A 26,191-nucleotide genomic window follows, 5' to 3' on the forward strand; every position below is an offset into this window, starting at 1 on the left:
TTCTGAAATTTTGCTAAGATCGGCATAAAACTAAACTCACTTGCACAATCGATTGCCCGGAGAGTATTCAGTTTGATACGGGCTTTGCAATTTCACTTGTGGGATACCCGTATGAATGATGTGTCAACAGAGGCACATTTTAACACAAGCTTTGACATTCGTGTTTGGGGAGTATGAGTGTGTACATGTTTCCATAATCTCGTCATCTGAGTAGATTTTGCATAGCACAAAAGGGCACACTGGAGGTTGTAACCACACTGCAAAGAAGTGCAAGCATTCGTGGTAAGACTTTAACTCCTTGCTATAATTAGACTTACAGATCTATCCAAACCATCCGAATCGCCCCGACCAGTTATTCCGGCGATTCCACACCCATCCCCTGTTCTGTCTCTGGCGATATGTCCTCCATTTCGGCCGTACTGACCATTTCCTCACATTCCACACTCTTCTCCGTGGCCATATTTTCCATGTCGACCATCCTGTCCCTATCGAGGCACTCCATGGCGCCCATGCAGTGGCTGCAGTAAAGATGTGTTTCGGTAAATGCGGTGCCTAAATGACTTCAGCTACATCACCATGGTAAAAAGCGGCATCTGTCAAATCCGGATTGTGGGAAATTCGGTTTTCTCCACTATCCGGATTACTGGCTGAGACCGGGCAAACTTGTTCTCAACTTATCACTGAAGCTTGCTTTACGACCCGGACTCGCTCACTTACAGATTACGGACTAACATAACAGTCCCAAGAGTGAGTGAGTTAAAATTCATTGTCATATGGGCAATATTTCAGCCATATCGTGACGAGACCAATCAATATTATCCACAATAGTGAATGATAAATGGTACGGTAAAAACCTGAAGATAGATCACCATACCAGGGACCATAGGGAAATAGCATCTTTGCTACCTGCATGGACCCTGGTTGGATTTACACCATCCCTTCAGCCCCTGTTGATTGCAGAAAAAAATTAGCCAGAATAAAAAGAACATGCGTACTATGATTTAGAATAATAGGTGGTTTAAACTGACCTTGAATGTTTTGGGACTTACGTACCCTCTCAGGACAATGATTTTACAATACTTCAACCTCCTTTGAGGGCACAGCCACAAACAACCTAGGTTACTAATCTGAACTATCTATTAATATATTTATTAATATTTCTGTCTACAAAGGATATTAATCAGAATTTAATGAAATCAATTTTTTTTAAAAAACAAACAAACACAAATTAAATGAGAATTCACAGTAGTAAAAGGATCCTTAACCTTTAGCATTAAAATATTTATCCCTTATGATGACACTCAGAAGAATCAATTTGTGAGAGCAATGCACTATATGCCTTTTATTGGAAAACGATTTTAATCTGCTTTAATAGCGTTACAAAATGAAATCAGGATTATTTATTACAGTTGTAAAGGATGCTAAGTTCAATTCCTGAGTATTATTTTATCTGACCAACATCTGATATTCCATACTCAAAAAATAATGGCGGCACTTGATATGTAAAAAGTTGTTTATATTTCAGAACTGGCAGGGAACTAGGACCATTTATCTGTATACATAAGGACAAACCTTTTAAATACTGGGCATTTTGCGAGGTAATTGACACTGAATATGGTCAATATTCAAGTGTGTACAAAATATGTTTGCGTTTCCTTTTCAGTGAAAAAAGAAAACACTGGCTGAAAATAATCCCATACAGTTTTTTTTATATACGTACAACACTGGTGATAACAGCAGTTGACCGTCCTCTCCTCGCGTGTAACACAGTCAGGTGGTGTGCAAGTGTTAATACAGACCCGACTGCGAGCCTGTGTCTTGTTCCCACAACCGCATGTCACTGAACACGGACCAACAGTAGACCAGGGGCACCAGGGGCCGATCACTGAATATGAAATGTTTCAACTTATTTGTAGTAATATATGCAAATGCAAATCGTCTGTCACAAAGGAAAACACATGTAAAGGTCTATTCTTTTCATCAAAATGTGTACAGCCTGTGACTCGGCTGCATAACACAGCGGGGGTATTTACATCTTCACAATGGGGGAGTGAGCGAGTGGATGCGTGGGTCAGCTGGACCTTACGCGGCTTTGAGCAATATTCCAGCAATATCACGGCGAGGGGACAACGGGAATTGTACCCATCCGGGATTTTGGCGTTAACCTCTGGGCTATCCCACCGCCTACACAGTAGATATATATATGTCGAGAAAGGAAAACACGTCCATGTTATGGACATGGCTACACAGTGTATTAGAGACTCAAGCTTGATGAATGTACCGTACCGTAGTTTCATTTTTACAAGTAAATTATTTCGTATTTCCTCATAATTATAAAACCTTTGAATGATATTTGTGGTTTCCGTTATGTGTGTACTTGAAATGCTACAACAGTCATTAATATTATTCATATAATAATTCTTTTCCTTTGCCTTAGTGTTTTAGTTTTTATTTTCACACAAATGATTTCGTCTTTTCTCACAAATATTCAACATTTTTGGTACATTAACCCGGGCGGTATTGTACCTTGTAAATTGTTAGGTTATAGCCTATGTTCCAAATTGCAAACAGAAAATAACGTGAGTAGCAATATTTCAAATTGGTTTTCAACCTTGTCAATGGATCATGACATGATAATGTATGTGTTCAACATTTCATTGACGTGTTTTGACAAAAGAATGGTCATACAGTGTTAATTTTGATTATGTAATACAAATCATGCAAAGCCTTTCCCTCATGACCTACCACAAATGTTGGGTTTTTTTTACGAACAGCTGAAGCAGCAGTGAAGCCAATTGTTTTTAGTTTTTAGTTTCCAACGAAACTACTGCTGAAAGTCCGTCTTTGGTCTCAATTCGTAATAACAATACATTTCCACTGAACTCCTAATAGAGCTCCATTATTGAATTTCATGAACATAGTATCATTTTTCGGGTACCCATTTATATGATGAAAAAGCATATTCTTTTCACTTTCAAAGACATTGTCCACATTCCATAGGGCAATACGTCTTACACTTTGAAGCACCACTTTTTATACACTATTAATAAAGAAGATGATGTGTGCCTTTCTCAATTTGGTATTGGCGATCTATATATCACTAGCATGCCCAAACATTTTCATGAAGAAATGGCACAAATAGCCTGCAGATAGTGCAAGAATATAAATATTATCTAAAGTGATGGTATGTATTTTGGAACTGTATCAGAAGTGTGATGGTTTATAGTCAAAAGCTACAAGTAAATACTGTAGTTATATTACTACAGTTGGTGTGTGAATCCACGCGAAATCAATACACTTTACTATTTAAATTATGTTTACTGTAGTAGGTTTTCTTGAGCCTCACAGAACGAAACCAATCTCTTTAATAATGCCTGTTCAATAATCGCTCAATCTGTACAACAATTTGGTTAATTAATCTAGGCATGTACACAATGCCTGGAAAATTTAGACAATTTACACAATGACTGAATAAATCAGGCAAATGTATACTGTGCCTGATTGTAGACATTGACTGTAACATATGTATCCTTGGTGTTTGCCTCACACATATAGTTTAAATTATCATGGAAACTAAATTTAGAACAAACATTATACATTCCCTCTATGACCACATGGTGTATACATTCTTGACGATTGCCTCAGATCTATAGTGTATAGATGTTTACTTCTATGCCTATATGGTGTATATAATCAAGGCGATTCCCTCAGATCTATAGTGTGAATTATTTATCATGGAAAGTAACTGATATTTTATATTTCCTCTCCTTTTTCTGAACATTTCCCAAAATAAGATGATCTTTTTGCGACAGTTACATTGCTCAAAATGTTTAAAACATTGCTCTGGCTGCATTACACATGAAAACAGGTACCCCTTTATTACTTACTACAAGGATTTTTCCTACTTACCTGGACATGTACAAAGTTCACAGGCCACTGTTCTCGTCTCACGTAATGAAAGGTCACCTGGGCAACAGGTAGATTGGGTACAGTTCCGTGTCCGAGCCTGCGTTTTTGTTCCAGGCCCACAGGTCGTAGAGCAACTTCCCACATCAGTCCATTCGGTCCATGCACTTATTACTGCAAATAAGACAAGGTTCCTCATGCACTACACATCAATGTAGTGTATGAAAATAAACAACTGCAGATAGGTCATGCACGAAGATCAGTGTTTTCTTAACAGCACAGTACCGGGTCATGATTCCCACGCATTAGTTAAGATCCCTGTAAATGGACATTTGTAACATATGATAAATGAAGACAATGGAGAAAAAATCAGAAATGTCCTGTCGATAGTACAGGAATATATGCTTTTGGAAATGGCAGCTGTAAGAGTTGCTGGGGCGGTGGTGTAGCTACATGTCTAATGGATATGCTTGACACGCTGAAGGAGCACGTTAGAGTCCCAACATGGGTTCAGTGTGTGAAGTTTATTTCTGATGTCCTGCCACACTATGACATTGCTTAAAGATTGACCAAAGCAGCGTAAAACCATACTCACTCACATACTGTAAAAAATTATTAGTGCATATCATGGATTTTCATTGATACAGTTACTTAAGATGTATGGCCCTGATGATTACCTCTGTCTTATGGTTTGATTATTTACCATAACACTACAACAGGAAGTGCATCTTTGGTCTCAATTCTTCATCCTTTTAGTACTTTATGTAACAATGGGTTTGCAGTACGTTTGGATTGGAGCTCCTAACACTGCTGTAATTTTCTATTTGTATGGACCTGGTATCATTTGGGATACCATGTGGAAATATACCCATTTATATGTTGAAAGAGCACGTCGTTTTCACTTACGAAGACATTTGTGATACGCCGTCAGATTATACATCTTACATATTGAGTGAGAGAGTGATTTTAGTTTTACGCCGCACAGAGCAATATTCCAACTATATCGCGGTGGTCAGTAAATAATCGAGTCTGGACCAGACAATCCAGTGATTCACAACATGAGCATCAATCTGCGCAGCTGGGAACCAATGACATCTGTCAACCAAGTCAGCGAGCTTGACCACCTGATCCCGTTAGTCGTCTATTACGAGAGGCACAGTCGCCTTTTATGGCAAGCATGGCTATTCTATCCAGGGACCTTCACAGGTCTCTTACATATTTCAGCATCACTCTTTTATACATTGTATTAATAAAGAATATGATGGTGTACCTTTCTCAATTTGATACTGTCCATCAATATATCATGACAATGCTCAAACATTTTCATGAACAAAGGGTACAAATGGAATACAGATAGTGTAAGAATATAAAGATTATCTGAAATGATGGTATGTCATTTTTTTGGGCCTGTAACAGACTAAGTGTGATGGTTTACAGTCAACAGTCAGAAATTGTTATTGTATTTATCTAAGTACATTTGGTGTGGGAATCCACATTCCATTAATACACTATAGTACTTAAATCATGTTAAGGAAGATCCACAACTGGATGACCGTGTTTATCAAAAACCATCATATGAAAAAAGTGGGCATTCCTTCACTTCATTTCTGTAGTATATTTTCTTTTCAATTATTAACATCTCAGATTAGTTCTACGTTCCTGCAAACGAGTATCAGTTTCTTTTCTTCTTTTGAGTGGTATAGATGTTTACTTCTATGCCCATATGGTATATATATTCTTGACAACTGCCTCAGATCTAGAGTTTGAATTATTGATCATGGAAACTAAAACTGATATTTTGTATTCCCTCTCGTTTTCCTGAAGATTTCTCAAAATGCGATATGTTTTTGCGACAGTTACGTTACTCAATATGTTGAAAACATTGCTCTGGCTGCATTACACATGAAAACAGTTCCCCACTTATCACTAAGAAGAAGACATTTGCTACTTACCTGGACATGTACAAAGCTCACAGTCCACTATTCTCGTCTGACTTGATTCAAAAGGTGTTGGGCAGAGACCGGTACATGTTCGTGTCCGAGACTGGGCCTGTGACCCTGGTCCACATGTCGTTGTACAGGTTCCTTCGTTGGTCCACTGGGTCCACTCAGTGATAACTATAAGATGTACTCATTATTTATCAAGTTATTCATTTTCTGTTTGAAATTAGATTGTCAAAGATGGTTTTCCAAACAGAAATGAAATGTGCCTTTCCATGAAGGTACACGAAGAATGTATGCCAACAGCTTTTGTTTACACACATAATACTTGACAATAACAGAACTGCAAAAAGGTTCTTTTCAATTACCATTTTGACGACTGCTTGAAATAGCTACAAATCATTTTCAGCCATTTTTTTTTTGGGTGGGGTGGGGTGGGGGGTGGGGGGGAGTGGGGATGTGGGGAGCCCTTTCATACGTTTACTTTTGGTTTTTCCTTGTTTAAATCAACAATGCTATATTCGTATGTATATGATACCGGCCTGTAAATAAAAGGATCGAGACTACAAAATGTTTAAGTTTCTAAATTGCGATGTCCACCGCCGTGTTCTGACAAACATGTGATTTCATCATCTGGCTTTTATTTCCTCTCTCTGAGGCGATTGAGAGCAATTCCTGGCTGTAAATACACCATGGTTGATTGTTGAGATGAGAACACAACAGCGCATTTTCATGTTCTTTATGTATCACAACAGGTACTTCTCTAATTCGCTGATATTTGAAAGAGGAAATATTTTATGTCTCACTGAATCGGTTATTCAGTATATGTATGAAGAATTGCTATTTTAATAAAGTCGCCTGTTCCAAAGGGTTTCATCGAAATTTACTTCCTAATTCATTTTGATGTAAATGGTTGACGGTTGGCACATGAAACGTTTAACTCATTTAATTGTAAACAAAAAGTATGATCCTGCACTGTTTAATTTCTATTGTGGAATGGTGTTGTTGAATTTCACAAAGCTTGATATCTATGCCAAATTGTTCACAGCCTTCATCAGCAAATTTCCAGTCCAGAAAACCTTTCTGGATCATCACTGAATGCGTTACTTCTTTACCCAAATCTAGGTCAAGTAAAAAAGTTATCCACAGGCTATTGGAAATAATTGAGATAATTATGGCTAAGGTGAATATAAAGTTTTACTTTGCCTCAAAGGCAGATCTAATCAGTCCCTCATTCCATGTCTTAGCACCAGTAACCCATGAATAGAGCCAAAGCTAGGATCTAACCGAAGATAAACTCTCCTGAATATGATATTGGCTGTTTAAAATAGGCTTTGGATAAAGGCATTCGTTTGGATTTGTTGTTGTTTGACTTTGCTTGAGTTTTTGTTTGTTTTTGTGTTTTGTTTGTTTGTTTTTGTTTTGTTTTTTATTGTATTTTTGCCTTCTTTGCTTTGAAGTTGATTTGGAACTCCTGTTCGTTGACCTCTAAAGTGACTATTTTCTAGACCATTATTTCATTTTACGGGTAACGTCTGTTTAGCGGTAGGTTATTTATAGTGTAAGATTGAAGTTACCTCCCTTCCTTAAACAAACTGTTTGTTGTGTGCATTGAAGATGCCGCATGTGCTTGCAGCGATGCACTGTTAGCTAATGGAAGCTAAAATCTTTTTTTGAAGGCGGAAAATTACTCTTCAGCTACATATATTCCTTATCTTATAGTGTACATGCACTGTAAGTATTGTCTACATAGTCAGAATTACAGGTAATTTAAGAACTTATTCAATCCTATCTTCATTCATGTTTCACGGAAGATTCCAACGGGGAAGGGAATAAGGGGGACTTATTTGTTCACTTCATTACACATGACTAAATATGTTGTTTCAGTTAAGTATTTAGAGCAATATAATTTCCTGTAGGAATAATGAAAGTGTTTTCTATTATTTCGATGGGTTACATTTTGCCATGTGCTCTTGAGCAGTAATTTGTGATAATTATAAGATATAAGTTCAAGATATTGATACATACTTTCACGTGAAGTGATAATGATGTTTGCAAAGTGTTTTCCGTTGTCCATTATATATAGTGCAAATACCAGATGATCAAATTTGCATTGTGAGAGTTATTTCCATTTCGATTATATTATATGTTCTATTGTCCAAGAGTATTTGTGGATCAGGGCGAGAGTTGCAAGTGTGGTATTTATTGTACTATACTTATGTTATGAAAGTAGCAAGAAATAGCAATAACAGAAAATAACAAGAATATCAAAACTGAAATTAAAACTAGCATGAAAGGTTACAACAAATAGCACTATTTGGACAATACAAATAGTCTTAAAAGAGACAAAATACAAAGAAAACTTGTTGACAAATAATTATTCTCATGGAGGTCTGAAAATGATTGATTTTCGTAATTTTGATAAATACTGAAAATTAAGTGGATCAAACGAATAACAAAAGATGGCCTCTAGCGAAATCTGTCAGTATTATCCGTTTATCTATGAAACGATCTGACTGTTTAATCTTTACAACGAACAGGTGAACACATAGGAAATATATTTTGGAGAGATGTTATCTCCAATTATGCAGACCTGCGAAATTATAACATATCTGATGACCATACTTTCTTAGAAACCCCACTGATAAATATTATTCTATATAAGGATGTACCATCTTTCGTCAGGTGGCATGACAAAGGATTAAAATATGTTTTCCAAATGTTAACAAAAGAATATGAAATACAATTGTTTAAACTGATAAAAATGAGTTTAATATTCCTGATACGTATTTACTTTACTGTAAATTACTAAAATTTCTTCCTTGTGAATGACTTCCGATTATCGAAAACCAAAACCAGGCCCTACCACGATTACCAATACAGGAAATTGCGATTTAAGTTCATCTGGTTGTTTAAAAGTTCAAACAATATGGCTAACTCTTTATGTACACTGTCCACTGGACTGTCTTGGATGCTGTTGGTGGTCTGATACCTCTCTTGCTGTCGTAGATTGTCCTAACATGAATACTGAAACGATTGGCAGTGTGGCCAACTTCCAGTTGTCCGAAGACTTAGTTCCTCTGATCCTTCGTAATTCATGCCATGGCGATTGTGTCAAAACAAACATGATTTCTGGCGAGTTTAGGACTCGCTTTCACTGTTAGAGCTGTCACGATATGGACGTGCATTTTCATTTCCACGAATGTCATATGGAACCTTTTACCACGTCTGCCTCTTTAGGTGCATGATGTTGACATGCTTTTTCACCAGAAAACAGAATGATGTTAGTAATAATGTTACAATTGTAAAATGTGACGTTTCTTTTGTGGTTCAGTATGTTCACTTATTGGACTATTTCCGCCCTTTTTAGCCATTGTTCATTCAAAACAGTAATTACCTAATAAGCCTTTGGAGTATATTTTATCAATTGTGGCTTGGATTTCTAAAGCTTGTGTACTGGGTAGAGACACCATACAAGATATATGCAGTTTCAAGAGAGAACTCACACGTCAACCATGATCTGCTTGTTACAATAGTCCTTATGTTGTTCCTATGAAAAACAATAATAGCAGACTCCAAACATTTTATAAAGTCAGTATAATACGAGAGTATCATGAACGATTTAACAGTGTTATTTCTCATTGGGTTAACAGAATTACTCCTGCAGATATTGTATCAGACTCCAAGGCGTATTGACAATTATCACTATGTACATGTATATGTCGTGGGCGTTGCTCTCTATTCTAGGTTAAAATATGCCGAAGGGAGGTCTGTCAACTGTCAGAGTTATTCCAAGTGTTTGCTCACTTTATGGACGTACAGTAATGTACACAATGCCTCTAAAGCAATGTCCTAATTGAAGAATCCAATCCACAGAAATTTGAAGAAAGAAGTTTAGTCAAAGAGAAATTATTGAGCCAAGTCAAAGTGAATCAAGTTCACCTTGTGAACATGTTCATATAGCTGGTGGTAAGTGTACAGTCATAAATTGGGTGGACGCTGTGTCTAAAACATATTCATACCCAAAATCAAGTATTGTGGAAGATTTTCATAGGATCGGCTGTGGAAAGTCCGTCACCTCACCTGAAGAAGAGACTAGAATCTGTCTCGGAACGTTGTGACCTTGTATAATAAAGAACTTGAACCATAAAGCACTTTTAGTTTGATTCCTCCAACTTCTAAAATGCCTTTGAAACAACTTAGTTCGAAGACTGGTCTCAAATGCTGTTTTTTTTTCAAGAGAAGGGGACCATTCATACTTAACCATTATATTATTCTCTAATGACATTCCACGTTTGTGTTTGTGCATCTCCTAAAGCATTCTGAGCGACTTTCTGGTTAATCAGTCGGACACATAGTATATTTCAGGAAAAGACAATAGTTCTATGAGTACATATCTTCATATTTTTCAAAATCGTAGATGGTAAACGACAGAGTCATTGAGGCAGACTGACGTGCGACATGAAATGTTATATATTCCAATCTTGATATTTGTAACCGACTCATTCGTGTCACTGTGGAAGTATTTAAGGTCATATAATTTAAGTATTATCATAAAAGATAACATTTCTTAGAATGCTACCTCTAACATGACGTGAATGCCTTATTTTCTGAACCTTTATTTTCATGTTTAGCGTAAAATAAATCTTTCTAACATCCGTCATCCTGTCTTGCCTCCCTCCACAAGGGACTTCCATATAGTAAGATCCGCTGGAGCTATCTCCTCCTGACAGGCTCAGTTTCCCCTAGGTACATTACGTGAGGTATTCTGGTGTTCTGGGGGAAGGATGGTCGGTTAGTGCCAGAAGTATAAATAGGCCTCGTGGGCCAGGGGTACCCCCGACTAGAATACGAAGAGAATAATTAGAGATATATAGTTTACTGAGAAGACACATAGACCTGCGTTTGGTTGTCGAGAATGTTTCTTGCTCCTGCGTTTCATGCCTTGGTAGTCTGTGACAGTTTACGGTTGCTGACACTTCTAATGACGTCACTTCCAATTATTTACGCTTGATGCCACCCTGATGGTGTCACATCGTCCACTCCACAGAAACCAATTCGTATTCAGGATTGGGCATAACTTGTTTTGCAAAATTTAGTTGTAGTCTGTTTGAGGCTTTAGACACCAACAAAAAGAAGGCCAGACGTTAAGGACTGAACAAGAACTAGAGACCCCAACTCGCACAATTTCTGCTTTAAATAGTGCGAATCATTGTTTAGAGGTCGACGGTTGCGAAAAACACAAATTTTGAAGAATCTGTTTGCATTTCTCTGTGCAACGCTTAACTGAAACTGAAAGGTGGCGAGCCATTGGAATGACTGAGACCACAACAGAACAGCTCGACGGTGTACAGATGTTTGTCATGAACCTCATATGCTGCTTGTGGAGACATTATCAACAAAACGACAGCGTTGCATGGGATGCTAGAACCAAGTTTAACAAGGATCTAGACGGACTGCGTCAAACCCAAGTTACCCTGTCACGAACTTCCTTGCGAAAAGATGAATCCTTAAAATGTGACACATGACCATTTACACCATCTGAACACAACAGCTGAGGCGACTAACATGATATTCAGACTCGCTGACTTGGTTGCACAGATCGATGCTAATGTTGCTGATTACTCGATTGTCTGGTTCAGACTCGATTATTTACAGACTGTTGAACTGCTGAACGCGAGGTTAAACACCAACCATCCACCCCTATAGTGTTAAAATTATTTGAATTATTATCACTTGTGATATACATTTAAAACGTTGATTTTCAGGTTTGAGGAGACCTGATTAGGCGAGATAAAGGGGAATGTTCTCATGGCATGTCTGATACAAAGAGTTTCAAAACGAGATTGAGACTTGCTGTCATTCTCACTTCAAGGCTGTATTGTTGTCCACAGCCAAGATCATGTTAATGTATACAATGGCCAAACAGTTTACTTGCTTGTAAAACTAACTAATGTACAAACATCAAAGCGGTGAAGTAGAAGTGAACAAGAGTCAGGCTTCATATGCAGTAACTGAAGGACCATGGGGACATGGGAGTACCGTGGCCACGTGCATAGACCCTAGTGGAATTTAAACCATCCCTTCAGCTGCTAGCGATGGTAGGAAAACTTGGTCATTATTCAGAATAACAAAAATACTAGGTTAATAAAATCTGGTAAGTTTAAATTCAGTTTGAAAGTTTTGGGGTTTACATACCCTCCCAGGAGAACAATACCTTAACGTCAGATACCCCCTTTTGAGGGTACAACCATTAACAAGCAGTTGTTAATGTAGACTACAGTTTATAAAATTTCATTTATATATCTATTTTAAAAACATATTGTTCAAAATTGATCTGACTATCCAATTTAATATTACAACAATTATTAACTGACATTTAGCGTTAAGAAAACACCCTTTTGTTTTGATATTGATGGGAAAATGCATATAAAGAGACTTACCGGGACAGGCTCCAGGGTTACACGCTACACTTCGGGTCTCGGTGATCGGCAGTACACATCGGATGGGAATTACTGAGATACAGGTCCTTGTCCTCGTGTCTGTACTGTTCCCGGGACCACATGTCACGCTGCACACTCCTCCTACTTCCCATGTAGCCCAAGGGGAATCTGAATAACACAAAATAGGAATCAGCCCGCAATAGAACACCTTGAAAACACTGTTCAAGGTTCGTATGCATCAAACCAACAAACAATCTTGCAGACATGGAAGGAACACATGCTAGAATAGAATAGCTGACACAATTACTCAGTTGTGTTTAATCTTGTGGATGTAATTTGATTGGGTGCAGCTGTATTGAACGGCTCACAGTTATAACTAGAATACGCTAAAAGTATGCACCATTGAAATGTTTGTTTCAACATTGTTAACTGTGGTAAATGCTAGACGGAGAATGGTTTTATTGGTCAGTGCTTCCGAACTCGCAAAAAGGGTTCCCACTTGAAGAAGACATCATTTGTATAATATACAACTGGCCTACATTATGGTTCAGGATATCTATCCAACTTCCCGGGGAAGCAGAAGTAGCTGACAGATGTTAACAACTGTCCACTAATCACTTCCCATTCGTAAAGCATCAATTTGTGAGTTTGGAGGCAAATCTTGCACAACAGTGAGTAATGAGTGAGTATATATTTAGGTAAAAACTGTTTTTTGCAATATTCCAGAAACGTCACCAGAAAGGGGTAATCGAACCCAGGTTTTTAACACTGGGATAACCACGGTGATTTGATATGTGGGATTATTATACACGATTGAAAAATGTAGGAGAAGATCCGTGTTGTGTTATTATTTCGGATACTATTTCTTATATATATACCGTCAGGGTACGGTTGCGATCTGTCAGTCAGGGTACGCTACGCCCATATTCTGAACTGATCGCATAATAATTCAAAACAGCATTACGTACATGGAAAAAATATACTGAACAGCAAAAGAAACGCAACTCTGGTTTCTATTTCAAGCTTTAAAATAGACATGAACATGAACACTTACGTTTATGAGATTTCAGGGAGAGGTTCGACACTTGCGTTTCTTTTGCTGTTCAGTATATGCATGTATACGTATACTTCGTTTCAAGCCAAGAGTTAGCTCTGGACAAAAGCAGGCCGCTGGCTTGCTTTTCGCGCAGAAGACCCGGTTTTTATCTAACACATGGGTAAAATGCGAGAAGCCCGTTTCTTGTGTCCTCCACCGTGATAATGCTGGAATATTGCTAAAAGCGGCGTAAAACCAAACTCACTCATATTAACGGTTCTGAGAGTAAGGATTAGAGGATAATAAGGAAAGAACAAACTTACAAACATCATTATCAAAGATTAGAGCAGTCGCTTGTGATTGAGGGCCTATTTGACCGTCTAGTGAGAGTGTGAACTGTTCACTGTCTTCCTCAAGCTGAAAAAAAGATTGCCGAGGTTGTATAGGAGCGAGATGTTTCTATATTCGATCGTGACTTGTAAATATGTAAATAATTCAGCATCAGATCAATCAAGAAATGACGGCAGTAAATTTTCGTCTTACAACGGTGTCATCGCAAGTTAGAGTACATGCAAAGATTCAACTTTCTTTTGAAAGACGAAAATTGAGTGAGGGGGGGAATATAGGTGTGACGGGACGCTTTATAACTTGGCTTCCGGATGCCGATGCAATATAAGGAGTTGGTCTTCATGTTATAAGGTTATAAGAGGCGACTAACGGCGTCACATGTCATCGTATCCGAGTTACACGAATCGATGCTCATGATATTGATCGCTGGTCCTGATTAACAGACCGCCGCCAAATACCTGGAATTTTGCTGAGTTTGGTATGTAACCAACAAACCATCTAATGTTATTCCCTATTGGCCTGGGCCATACATCGTTAAATATTTGACATGCGTATGCGTGTGTTTGTGACGTTTGTCACCTTTGGGCAAGATACGCTCACCCTTTTGCGAACAAGTATAGTCAAGTCTTTGAATGTCATTTAGAAGTGAAAATACATAAGAATGAAGATTTTTATGGATATCACCTGATGAAGGAGTAAGCATTAACTCCGAAACGTTGTGTTCTCTCATAAAGAAGTTGATATCCATTCATTCTTAAGTGTAGTCATTTGTATAGCAATAGCAGTCCTGGGCCTCATTTCACAAAGCTCTCGTAAGGCTAAGGTCTCGTAACTTTTCTCGTAGCATTTGTACCTGGCATACTGTAACATAGGAGGTGCAAAGGCTACGAGAAAAGTTACGAGACCTTAGGCTTACGAGAGTTTTGTCTCGAGTTTTGTGAAACGGGGCCCTGACGTATAACTACCGTGTCGTCGTTGATTGGAACAGAAATAGTAGCCGTTGTTTCTCCGTCACCTAGCGTGAGTGTTCCAGTCCTTGGTCCGGTTATGTCGTCCGGTTCTGTGGTTACGTCTGTTATAGTGTAACTAACAGTAACAGATCCAGTTGAGCCTCCTTTTCGAATGATCTCGAACACGACTGAACCCACGTCTTCATGGACGTTGTTCTGCATGAGAACAACGCATAACTGACCAGCTGAAACGGATGACATCATAGACTCTGTTATAAGCATTTGTCGACTAAATCAACGAAACATTTCATATTAAAGTGTTGAATGTTGAATAACCGTTGTCCCAGGCGTCTGCTTCAGTTTAGGCGGAAATAGATGCAGTGCATTTAGAGCCTTCGGACAACAAACTCAGTTCTTCAGCTATCGCAATACCTGGTCATACATCACTAAATCTAACCAGTTTCCACCGTATTACTAGATAACATCCATCCATAGCTCCTCAGAATCCTTACGCCAGTTAAATAATACATTTGATATATCCAAAGAAGTTTACACTTTACACAGAGGTTGAACTTTCCAAAGTGACACACTGTTGTGTGGCATTCATTTGCTCTGTTTCCCTTTCCCGGAATGCACGTGCAACAACGTATTGCACGATTCAAGGACGAAGCCACTGACCTCACGGAACGTGATACGTGCATGCATGCTGAATACATGTCACTTATCTCTGGGTTTAAATCCTTATGTGTCAACACAGGTTTGATAAATTTATATTTTAGGGTTTTTTTTGCACAAGTTTCATTGTGTGCCCAGTATATATAAAACAACAGTTCCACACAAACGTAACAAATGAGGCATTCCTAAATGTAAAATACAATTCCTTGGCTTGTACTTGCTTTAGATGAACAAACTATTGTTTCGTCACATTATCCAGTGTCATAATTTTACACTGACACCCTGGCACAACAAAAGTAAACACGAATGGAATTATAAGGGAATGCGACATCTGAAAATACGCATACATTAAAGCCAAATGTCTCTAAATTGGTTTTGGAGTACAGTATGTCTTGCTTACTTTGTGCTCTTGTCTCCTGTACACTGGAAATTAGGAGGAACGCAAAGACTGACAGGAGAGTTACTGCCGACATCTCTGAAATGTTGAATAAATTACACGTCACAATTTAATTCTGGACTCACGAAAGTGATAATTCAGAAACTTTCAGCACTGTGGCCACACTCTCACACGGGTTTTGGCAAAAATACTCATGCACCTGTTATGCAGCTGTATGTTGACTCGGCTAATTGACAGCGATTTTGAGAGAGGCATCCAACCCAAAGATAACTGAACAAATATTCTACTGTTAAATGGATGGTAGATAACAAGCATAGATGTAAAACAAATATTTAAAAAGTGAAACGAAGCCTCTTTTAGTAATGTCCAAGGATTATTCATAAGTGGAATCGAGAACTCGGCTTTACCATGTTTTCCACTGTAAGCCAAGACGTAGCAGAATTATTGTTAAATGCAACCGACTCAGCTATGTATGTCAGTCAAAATAGCAAAGCTTACCTGCTCTGAAGTAAATTAATATTGTTTAACGCCGCATCTGAAAAGTCACCTGACACTTCTGTCTATGTCTTCAACACAGCACTGTGCTACATTTATACTTCATGTCTTTACCCCAGGGTGGCTAGACAACGCACCAGTCTAATTACTGTACCAAATCACATAATCTTCGTTTGGGTGTGCCCAATGATGTTTTAATGCCTTGAAATACTGAGCTGGCTTATTGAAAGCTTCCCATCATCCTACCCTCTGATGTGCTGTACTTGGGGGCCTTCTTCCTTGGTACAGATGGGCGGACTCGCGAACTCAGAGAACATCATGCTACCTTCCGATGTGCTGCACTTGGGGGCCTTCTTCCTTGGTACAGATGGGCGGACTCGCGAACTCAGAGAACATCATCCTACCTTCCGATGTGCTGCACTTGGGGGCCTTTTTCCTTGGTACAGATGGGTGGACTCGGGAATACAGAGAACATCATGCTACATTCTGATGTGCTGCACTTGGGGGCCTTCTTCCTTGGTACAGATGGGTGGACTCGGGAATACAGAGAACATCATCCTACATTCTGATGTGCTGCACTTGGGGGCCTTCTTCCTTGGTACAGATGGGCGGACTCGCGAACACAGAGATCATCATCCTACATTCTGATGTGCTGCACTTGGGGGCCTTCTTCCTTGGTACAGGTGGGCGGACTCGCGAACACAGAGAACATCATCCTACCTTCCGATGTGCTGCACTTGGGGGCCTTTTTCCTTGGTACAGATGGACGGATTCGCGAACTCAGAGAACATCATCCTACCTTCTGATGTGCTGCACTTGGGGGCCTTCTTCCTTGGTACAGATGGACGGATTCGCGAACACAGAGAACATCATCCTACTTTCTGATGTGCTGTACTTGGGGGCCTTCTTCCTTGGTACAGATGGGCGGACTCGCGAACACAGAGAACATCATCCTACATTCTGATGTGCTGCACTTGGGGGCCTTCTTCCTTGGTACAGATGGGCGGACTCGCGAACACAGAGAACATCATCCTACCTTCTGATGTGCTGCAATTAGGGGCCTTCTTCCTTGGTACAGATGGACGGATTCGCGAACACAGAGAACATCATCCTACTTTCTGATGTGCTGTACTTGGGGGCCTTCTTCCTTGGTACAGATGGACGGATTCGCGAACACAGAGAACATCATCCTACTTTCTGATGTGCTGCACTTAGGGGCCTTCTTCCTTGGTACAGATGGGCGGACTCGCGAACACAGAGAACATCATCCAGAACAAATACTGAAACAGTTTCGATGGATCTTGGGAATACTGGTTACATGTGATAAACAATACAGTCTTCATTGCCAGGAGATCTGTCCTCAGATACTGCACTTGTCAAACGACCTGGGCATGAATAAATTTCCTGTACTAGCACAAGTGCCAATAGTCTGCGAAAATGAATAGTTGATAAGCACAAACAGACGCCTCCTTGTTTACTGAAAACCGGTCCCAGTACGATTTTGTTTTCACTTGGGATTTTAGGATTAGTCAAAACTATAGTAGTATTGCTAGGCATAAGGAAAGCTTGATTGTTGAAAAATAGTTATAACTCTTACAGTCTACAAGTCCTACAGTCTTTTACGAAAGCTACTGCTATTGCTTGAATATTTCTACATGCGTCAAAAGCCCAAAGTCACTCACTCATCTCTCACAAGAAGTGACAAGTTTGTCACGTGTATGTAAGACTTAAGTTGGAGCAGGACAGCAATCCAACATTATTAATGTATTATTAAACAGACAATACTTCTTACGTCAATTGGGTCTCTGGACCATAAGGTAGTCAGTTAGTTAAAGAGTTCGCTCGTTTCGAGAAGACTCGAGGTCCCTTCCCCACATGGATAAGATGTGTAAATCCCATTTACACGAATATTTACAGAAAGCCGCCATATAGGTGTAATATTATTGAGTACGGCGTAAAACTCACTCACTCAGTCACTCTGGCTGACAACCCTTTAACTATGTTTCAGACAGGTGCCAACGATAAGACAAGATACGTGAGTGAGTGATGTAACATTGGCAATTTTTCAGCCATTTCGTGACTGTCTGTAAAACAATTTCTAGAATATGACAGTGTTCAGTTTAAAACTGCTAGTAACTATACAATGATATTTTCTAAATGACACTATGTAAAAAATATATATCGCGGACCACTGAATTGAGTCACTTTAGTTTTACGCCGCACTCATTAACATTCCAACTATAGAGCGGCGATCTGTAAATAATCGAGCCCCAACCAGACAATCCAGTGATCAACAGCACGAGGATCGATCTGCGCAATTGGGAACCGTTGGCACGTGTCAACTAAGTCAGCGAGTCTGACCACCTGATCCCGTTACGACAAGCATAGTCGCCTTTTAAGGCAAGCATGAGTTGCTGAAGGTCTATTCTACCCCAGGACCTTCACGGGTCCGGACCACAGAAGGTAGATCACCATACTAGAGACTTCGGGGGTTTACAGTACATGTACACAATCCCCATAGCTGTTGGCGATTATGGACAAGGCTAGCCTTTTTTGAAACCTCGTTAAGTCTGCGAGCCAGACCACCCGATCCCGTCAGTCGTTTCTTACGACTAGCTTCTGTTACTGATGACAATCTAACCCAGATCAAAAGGAATATGTAATCAAACAGTTTTCTGTCCAACAATTCTGGATTATGGAATACAGAATAATGTCATCCTAATACCAAGGATTTTCACCTCTACTGATTAGAGTACGAAGACACTACTATGGATTACATCAATGGTATTGTAAGCTTCGTTGGGGTGTGCCGAATGATATGGTAAATCCAATGTGAAATGACAACTAAGCTGGTTTGCTGACATGAGTGTTTTCCATGATATACAACGCCTTCTTGGAGCCCTTACTGACAGCAAGGGAGAGCCGCATCTAGAAAATCTTTATAAATATGCATGCAGAGTTGATTTATACTCCCGAATATAAGCCGGTTATGTGTTTCACTAGCATAGTTTCAAGCCGCACCTTCCTCTACCAGCCCTAAGAGAAAGATGTCACGTGGTTCAGAGATTGTCACTTTGCTAAGGAATGGGGTCATTTGTTCTCCACAAGATTTGCTAAAGTCCCTCGAAACATATCATATAACGCATGACGTAAGAGGCGCTTGACGACCTTTGATAGTCTTCACAGAATCGGCCTGTTCAAACGAACCACAAATGTTCATAATGCAGACACAGCACATTAAGCACAACAACATATGGTAGGACTTAGGGGGGTTAGTGAGTACAAGTCATGAACTTGATTTCATTTCACATCCATCTTTCTACACGGCAAAGGATTATCCCATCACGATACATATTAAATGGATCGATGTTAATACATTATCTGGCAAAATTCATTATATTTGTTTTCTTTACTTGTCTAATTTCGTTTGAACTTTAATTTGCCGAGCGTGCAATTTATAGGTGTGTTAACACTTGAGACACGCTCAGTCTGGACCAGTTGGTTCGCGTATATTGCACGTGTAAGTAATTACACTGCATAGTCCAGACGTTTTCTTGTTCTGTCAGTTTTATCCTCAGCGGGTAAGTCCACAAGTCCACAAGCAAAGTGAATTCAGCCTTTCCACGGTTTTAAGCGTAGAATGCGCATCTTTTTAATGTATGTCTAGATTTCCTGATCGCTAATGGCTGCAGGGATCCAACTAGGGTCCATACAGGACGCGAGTGTGCTGTAGGCCCCAATAGTCCGTAGTATGATGACCTACCTTCAGTTGTCAGCAGTCTATATACGTGTTTATGCGTTGGTTTGCCATACATACTAAAATATTTTAGTTTGAATTACTAGTTTTAAATGTGATATTCTATTTTACTGTCTATTATGGGCAGGTTTTTTTTAAATTTACAATTACTTACTATGTATACAATTAATTATTCTCGACACGATATGGCTGAAATTTACACTCAATCAGTTTTGGAATGGACAGCAGGTTACCGCTCTGTTTCGAGAAGTTTTCTATTGATCAGAACATATGACTAAAACGTGTGACGTGTGAAACGAAAAATCATTTTTGCCTTTTTATTCAAGCTGCTTCTACATTGAAGCACACACAGTATATACAGACACTTTAAGTACCCATTAACCCCGGACGTACAGGTGTCCGAACACTTAACAATAAGCAAAACGTGGTATTCAGTGTTAGAATAAGTCTCCAGTTACCCATGCTTTCTGTCTGAGCTACAGAAAAGTCTTCATAATCACGAGGCACACAAAATTGGAAATTGTTTTAATACTAATTTAGAAAAAGAACGGCTTATCAGAGTAATCATCAGTGTTCCTTTGTACAACACTGATATTGTACTAATTATATATGATCTTTACCAGACAGCATCACTTCAGAGTTGGGAACCTAACTGTAAAGACATCATAACTTTCTTCCATGGTCATATGCGTGAAATATGACTGTATGTAAATTCTTCAAGTCCAGATTCCTCTCACTACATATTATACGCAGTGTGTTCAAATGTAAATTAATTAAATGATGAAAACTTGCTTGAAAAGAAATGTTAAAAGTCTCCTATTGTAACATTTTATGACAAATTCTCACTTGCCACTTGTAATATTATTCAGTTCATTCTTACTATATGACAGTGTCTTGCACCGTAGAACACAAGTTGTGTGTGTTGGAATCTCAGGGTTTGGATTGATTAAACTGACTACAGTGACGACGAAGAACTTCTAAACCATGCAATGAAACGATCTTGGACTTCAACGCTGACACACACAAAATCACCGTAACAATACATTTGTGCTCCTGCTTTGAACAGACTGGTATCAAATACGTACATACATCTTTGATGGTATCCAGGAACACTGTACATCCCAGCAAAGTGAAACGCTCTGTGGAAAATGTAGTTAATATACCCCTGCATATCTGTCACTGCTTCAGGTGCTCAGTCAGTTGAGTTTAAAAACAATCATTTAAAATAAAGCAATCTTGTGATGGGTTTACCGACAACTTTAAACCATTTCAAAGAAATAGCTCGATGTTTGCAATTAATGTCTAAGACTCTCGTCTCAGCGGCGACCACGTTTACTGAAATCACAGGTTCTGGACCACTATTCATTCTAGCCCTTACAATAAGTAGGCCCATGGCAGATATGTCGTAAGTTACGTGGAGTATATAGAAATTAGTGTGGGTGATGACTAATTGATGTGGATCGTTGTAAGTTATGGCACTGCTTACGAAAGTTAAGTTTACAAGGTAAAATGTATTCGATTTTCAAATCTTGTACTTGAATATTAAGTCGTGTCTTTGTTGTGGCGATGATGTCACCGATTGTTCCATCGGAGCACGACAAGGGTGTACTTTATCCCCTATAGTTTTTTACTTCTTTAAAAGCGAACTGTGGTATGATTTTTCTACATTTGGTAAACGGGAGTGCAAATGTTTCCAAGTTACGACTGCAACTTTTATCCTCCCTTTTTGCAGATGATGTTGTTTTAGTGTCAGATATTCTCGTCTGGGTATTGTAGAAGGGTACACAAGTGAAAAGAAATTATGGTTAATTTTTAAAAAAGCAAACAGTTATCTTCAGAAAAGGTGGATCAAGTTATTGAATGGCAAACAATTATCACTAAACATATCTATTACTGGTGTTTTCGCATACCATGGACTTTAAAAGAGTGTTATAGGGCTTAAGTTACGTGCTAAGAAAGCACTTATAAATAACATGTCAGTTTCCCAGATGTTTGGAATCTTAAAAGCGAAAATATGTTCCAAATGGTTTGATTCACAACTACAACCGATTATGCTTTATGGGTCTGAAATTTGAGGATTTCAAGGTCAAGAATAAACGTCAAACGACATGTACAGGAAACAACACCAACTCATATGGTTTATGGAGAATGCGCTAGATATCTGTATAAATTCAATAATCAGATGTTTAAAATATTGGTTAAAGATCCTTGGAAAGCACGAGTAACGAATCCCAAAACACGATTATAAGACGTTTGTACATTGAGATTATATGGATCAGACAACATGGGCATCGTATATTAGAAATCTTTTATTTTCTCATGAATTTGAATTTGCGTGATTAAATGAAACAGTTGATAATATTAACTTCTTTCTAAGATAATTTAGAGGACTATTTGTTATCATGTATTATGAAGTATGACAGTCTGTCTAAACAATAGTTCAAAATCATATAAGAGCTTAATTCAACCAGAACTATAACTATCCCCATTGTCATACAGAAACATCAGACGGATATTTGTCAGTTTTAGATTAGGCTTATCAGACTATCAGTAAATTGGGGCAGGCGATTTTCTGTAGAGAGAAGTTTTAAAATATGTTCATTATACCTCGGCTGTACGTTTTTACGTGTACCCACATTATGCTGATTTAAGAAAACAATACATCCCAACTAATTATATCCTGAAATATCCCTCGGCTGCCTTCGTTTCCATTCTATCCTCCGAAAATGAAAATGTAAAACACGTTGTTATCCTTTGACGCAATCCCTTATCTGAACTGTCATTTATTTTGTGAAATGTCTGTAACATGTGCTGTATGTATACTTGTGTTACGTGCATATGTCTTTAGGTACTATGAACATCTCCGACTTTTACTCGACTACATACAGCCCTTAGGAATTAATAATTTGTGTTAAGATTCTATGTCTTGACTTTCAGTGCTGGTCATAATCATCACCAACGTCTTTATTACGTATGAAGATCACAAGCCCACATACATAGTTATATACATCTTTGAAACAGGCATAAAAACATGGAACAGTTCTTTAAAGGGTTAAGTATTTACCTGTTTGCCTGAGTAAATTTTTCCTTTAGTTACATCCCCAATACGAAATATCAGAGCACATATATGTAATGTATTTTTATAAATGTAATTCTAATACCAATTTCTATTATTCTAACCTTTCTCTTATTGTGTATGCATATAGATAAAACGAGCTAGATTAATTATGTCTTCAGTTTTGTTTTGTTTAAGGATATAGTTAAACGATAACATATTTACTTGCAAGTTGTCAGGCAAAAATCGTTCCCGAAGATCTTTATGAGCTTGACATTTCAACAAAAAGTTATATTCATCTTCTAAGTCTACTTTACACGCGGGACAATTACTTTGAGATACATCAATATTTTGCCACCTACCTACGTTATTATTTAAACGTAATACACCAGCTCTGAATTTGTCCAATACTTTACTGAATTTACATTCCAAATTAAAGGATAGATACCCCTCAAGCTCACGAGGACTCTTATATTGTGCATATGACATGTAACGTGAGCTTTTTTCAAGTGCAGATGTCCAATTTTGAAACATACTGATCAAGTGTCCTCTAAAAATGTGAATAAAAGCACACGGATCACCGACTGCTTGTGAATACCAGACAAATACAAAGCCGTGCGAGCAAAATATATGGCGGATCTCAGACGCCCACAGTATTTCACCGTCCGTACGTAGGAATATATATGAACTGGAAACCGTCCACATTCTCCATATACTATTACATTTGGTGTCTGTGGACCGACATTTAACAATATTTTACATGCTTGTAACTGAACTTTGTTCAATGCTGACGTATGATCGTAAGTCACCAACGAAAACAACAGAGACTAAACCAAGATCAGTTCAACGTATTAATTTAAATTAAGATTAATCAAAAATAAATTTGTAGCCACTGGATGAATTATGATTCTCGCGAATATATTATTCCCTTTCAAGCGTGAGTCTTGATTTCTCCTTAACACTTTTAAGCCATATCCAATAGTCTGTTGTCCCATTGCTGATTCTGATCTGACAAAAATGAACCTGAAATCGTGATCGAACACGTGCATCTGTCATATTGGAATCTGAATTACGAGGTTCTCCGGAACTTTCTCCATGAGTAACTCCTAATGGAGGGAAGGTTACATCGTCCTTGAAGGACGTGCTCTCCCTTAATAGAAACTTTCCAGCTTCATTGTACTACTGTGCTTCTTCACTAGATCTGATCTCTCTCATTACTGGATGTAATGCAGTTCTAAAACGACACTTGCACAAGTACTTTCTCCATGAGTAACTCCTAATGGAAGGAAGGTTACATCGTCATTGAAGGATGTGCTCTCCCTTAATAGAAACTTTCCAGCTTCATTGTACTACTGTGCTTCTTCACTAGATCTGATCTCTCTCATTACTGAATGTAATGCAGTTCTAAAACGACACTTGCACAAGTACTTTCTCCATGAGTACCTCCTAATGGAAGGAAGGTTACATCGTCATTGAAGGATGTGCTCTCCCTTAATAGAAACTTTCCAGCTTCATTGTACTACTGTGCTTCTTCACTAGATCTGATCTCTCTCATTACTGGATGTAATGCAGTTCTAAAACGACACTTGCACAAGTACTTTCTCCATGAGTAACTCCTAATGGAAGGAAGGTTACATCGTCATTGAAGGATGTGCTCTCCCTTAATAGAAACTTTCCAGCTTCATTGTACTACTGTGCTTCTTCACTAGATCTGATCTCTCTCAAGGATGTAATGCAGTTCTAAAATAACATTTGCACCAGTACTTTCTCCACGTTCGCTTTCTGGGAAAAGGGGCTCACTTCAGAAAGCCAAGCTCCTCTTCACTGACATTTTCATTTCTGGTGCGATCAAAAGATTATGCACACTTCGGAAAGTTTGGCACCTGTTTGGACACCTTTAAATAGGATAAAGCAGCTTTACGGGTTTCGAAGTTAGATTTTGGTTGCAGTCGCATGTGAACTTACCAACGCTAATGCGTGATCAATGTACGGATGGTGAATGGGCATAGTATGGCCTCTAAACATATATCCTGCAACGCGTTTTCCTCAAACAGTCATAACTGAAGCGCCATCACTCCCAAGGCCCATGCATTTGGGAACAGGAGTTGTTCGACTTTGTGTATTACTTCAGAAATTGCTTCACTAGCAGTATGTTCTTTTCTTTTATTTGTCACACGATGTGTTGTTGCCTGGAACCAACCTTTTTGTGAACAGAAATATGTGCGCTGTCATATGTTAGTATGCCTACAAATGGTGACACAGTGATAGACTTTATTGTTATATAGGCTTTTTCTAATTTCTCAGGTTTGTGGCATATGATTACATGTGGTTTCAATTGTATAACTCGCTGTGCCTTTCTGTATTATTTCCTAGATCACAAAGTGCGTCCATTAGACTGGTATATGTATGCACTAGTATAACAATGAACTAGTATAACTTCCACACTTATTATTATTATTGCTTCTTCAGTCTCATCAGGGATCACCCTCAGAGTCAGCCAGCAAACTAAATGACACTCTCTTATTTGAACTGTAATTTATTTTGTGCAAGGTCTATAACATGTGCTGTATGTCTATTTGTATTACTTGTATATGAACCGGACGCCTTAAGTACAATAATCATCTTGGACTTTATCTTGATTACAAAGTATACTTAGTACTTACTAATTTGAGTTCAGAAACAATGTTTGCAGCCCAGTCCACGTAAATTATTTAAAAAACCTAGATCGGTTCAAAGCATTTACTTAGCAGTTAATGTTACTGCAAGGTCTTCATTCTCAACATTTAACCTTAATCAAGATAGTTTTTAGTGGATGTCAGCGTTTGAACTAAATAGACCCATCTGTACTAAAACAATTCTATCAGAATCAGTCTTATTAAAGCATTGAGCCATTTGCTCAGCATGTAAATACGTATGCGAATAAAATACACATACGCAAATTAGTCCATACGAACGCAATTTATGCATATTTGCACTAGAAGAAATTCGCATCTGATTTGACGCAGGTGTAAATATACTTGTACACATGTGCAAATTTGCATGGTAAGCAAATTGGCCAATGCCCACGCATACTAACTTTACACATGTGCAAAATAAACAGGCCTCGAAAGATAAACTTTCACAAAAATATATCTATGGGCCAGGATTGCATAAGAGTAATTTATAAATTTGGCGGGAATTGTCATCATT

General features: G+C 38.5%; 1 protein-coding gene across 1 annotated transcript in view; it reads right to left on the reverse strand.

The window, feature by feature from the left end:
- Window positions 1-15,771, reverse strand: part of LOC137275552 (A disintegrin and metalloproteinase with thrombospondin motifs adt-1-like) — a 100,859-nt gene extending 85,088 nt beyond the window's left edge. Inside the window, exons 1-6 of the mRNA XM_067808177.1 lie at window positions 15,699-15,771; window positions 14,639-14,868; window positions 13,649-13,742; window positions 12,290-12,457; window positions 5,859-6,023; window positions 3,910-4,080 (exon numbers count right to left, since the gene is read on the reverse strand). Of these exons, the coding sequence (XP_067664278.1) occupies window positions 3,910-4,080; window positions 5,859-6,023; window positions 12,290-12,457; window positions 13,649-13,742; window positions 14,639-14,868; window positions 15,699-15,771 (901 nt within the window). The remainder of the gene's footprint in view (window positions 1-3,909; window positions 4,081-5,858; window positions 6,024-12,289; window positions 12,458-13,648; window positions 13,743-14,638; window positions 14,869-15,698) is intronic.
- Window positions 15,772-26,191: the final 10,420 nt, after the last annotated feature.

Source organism: Haliotis asinina, chromosome 1, assembly GCF_037392515.1.
Source record: "Haliotis asinina isolate JCU_RB_2024 chromosome 1, JCU_Hal_asi_v2, whole genome shotgun sequence".
Taxonomy (NCBI): Eukaryota; Metazoa; Mollusca; class Gastropoda; order Lepetellida; family Haliotidae; genus Haliotis; species Haliotis asinina.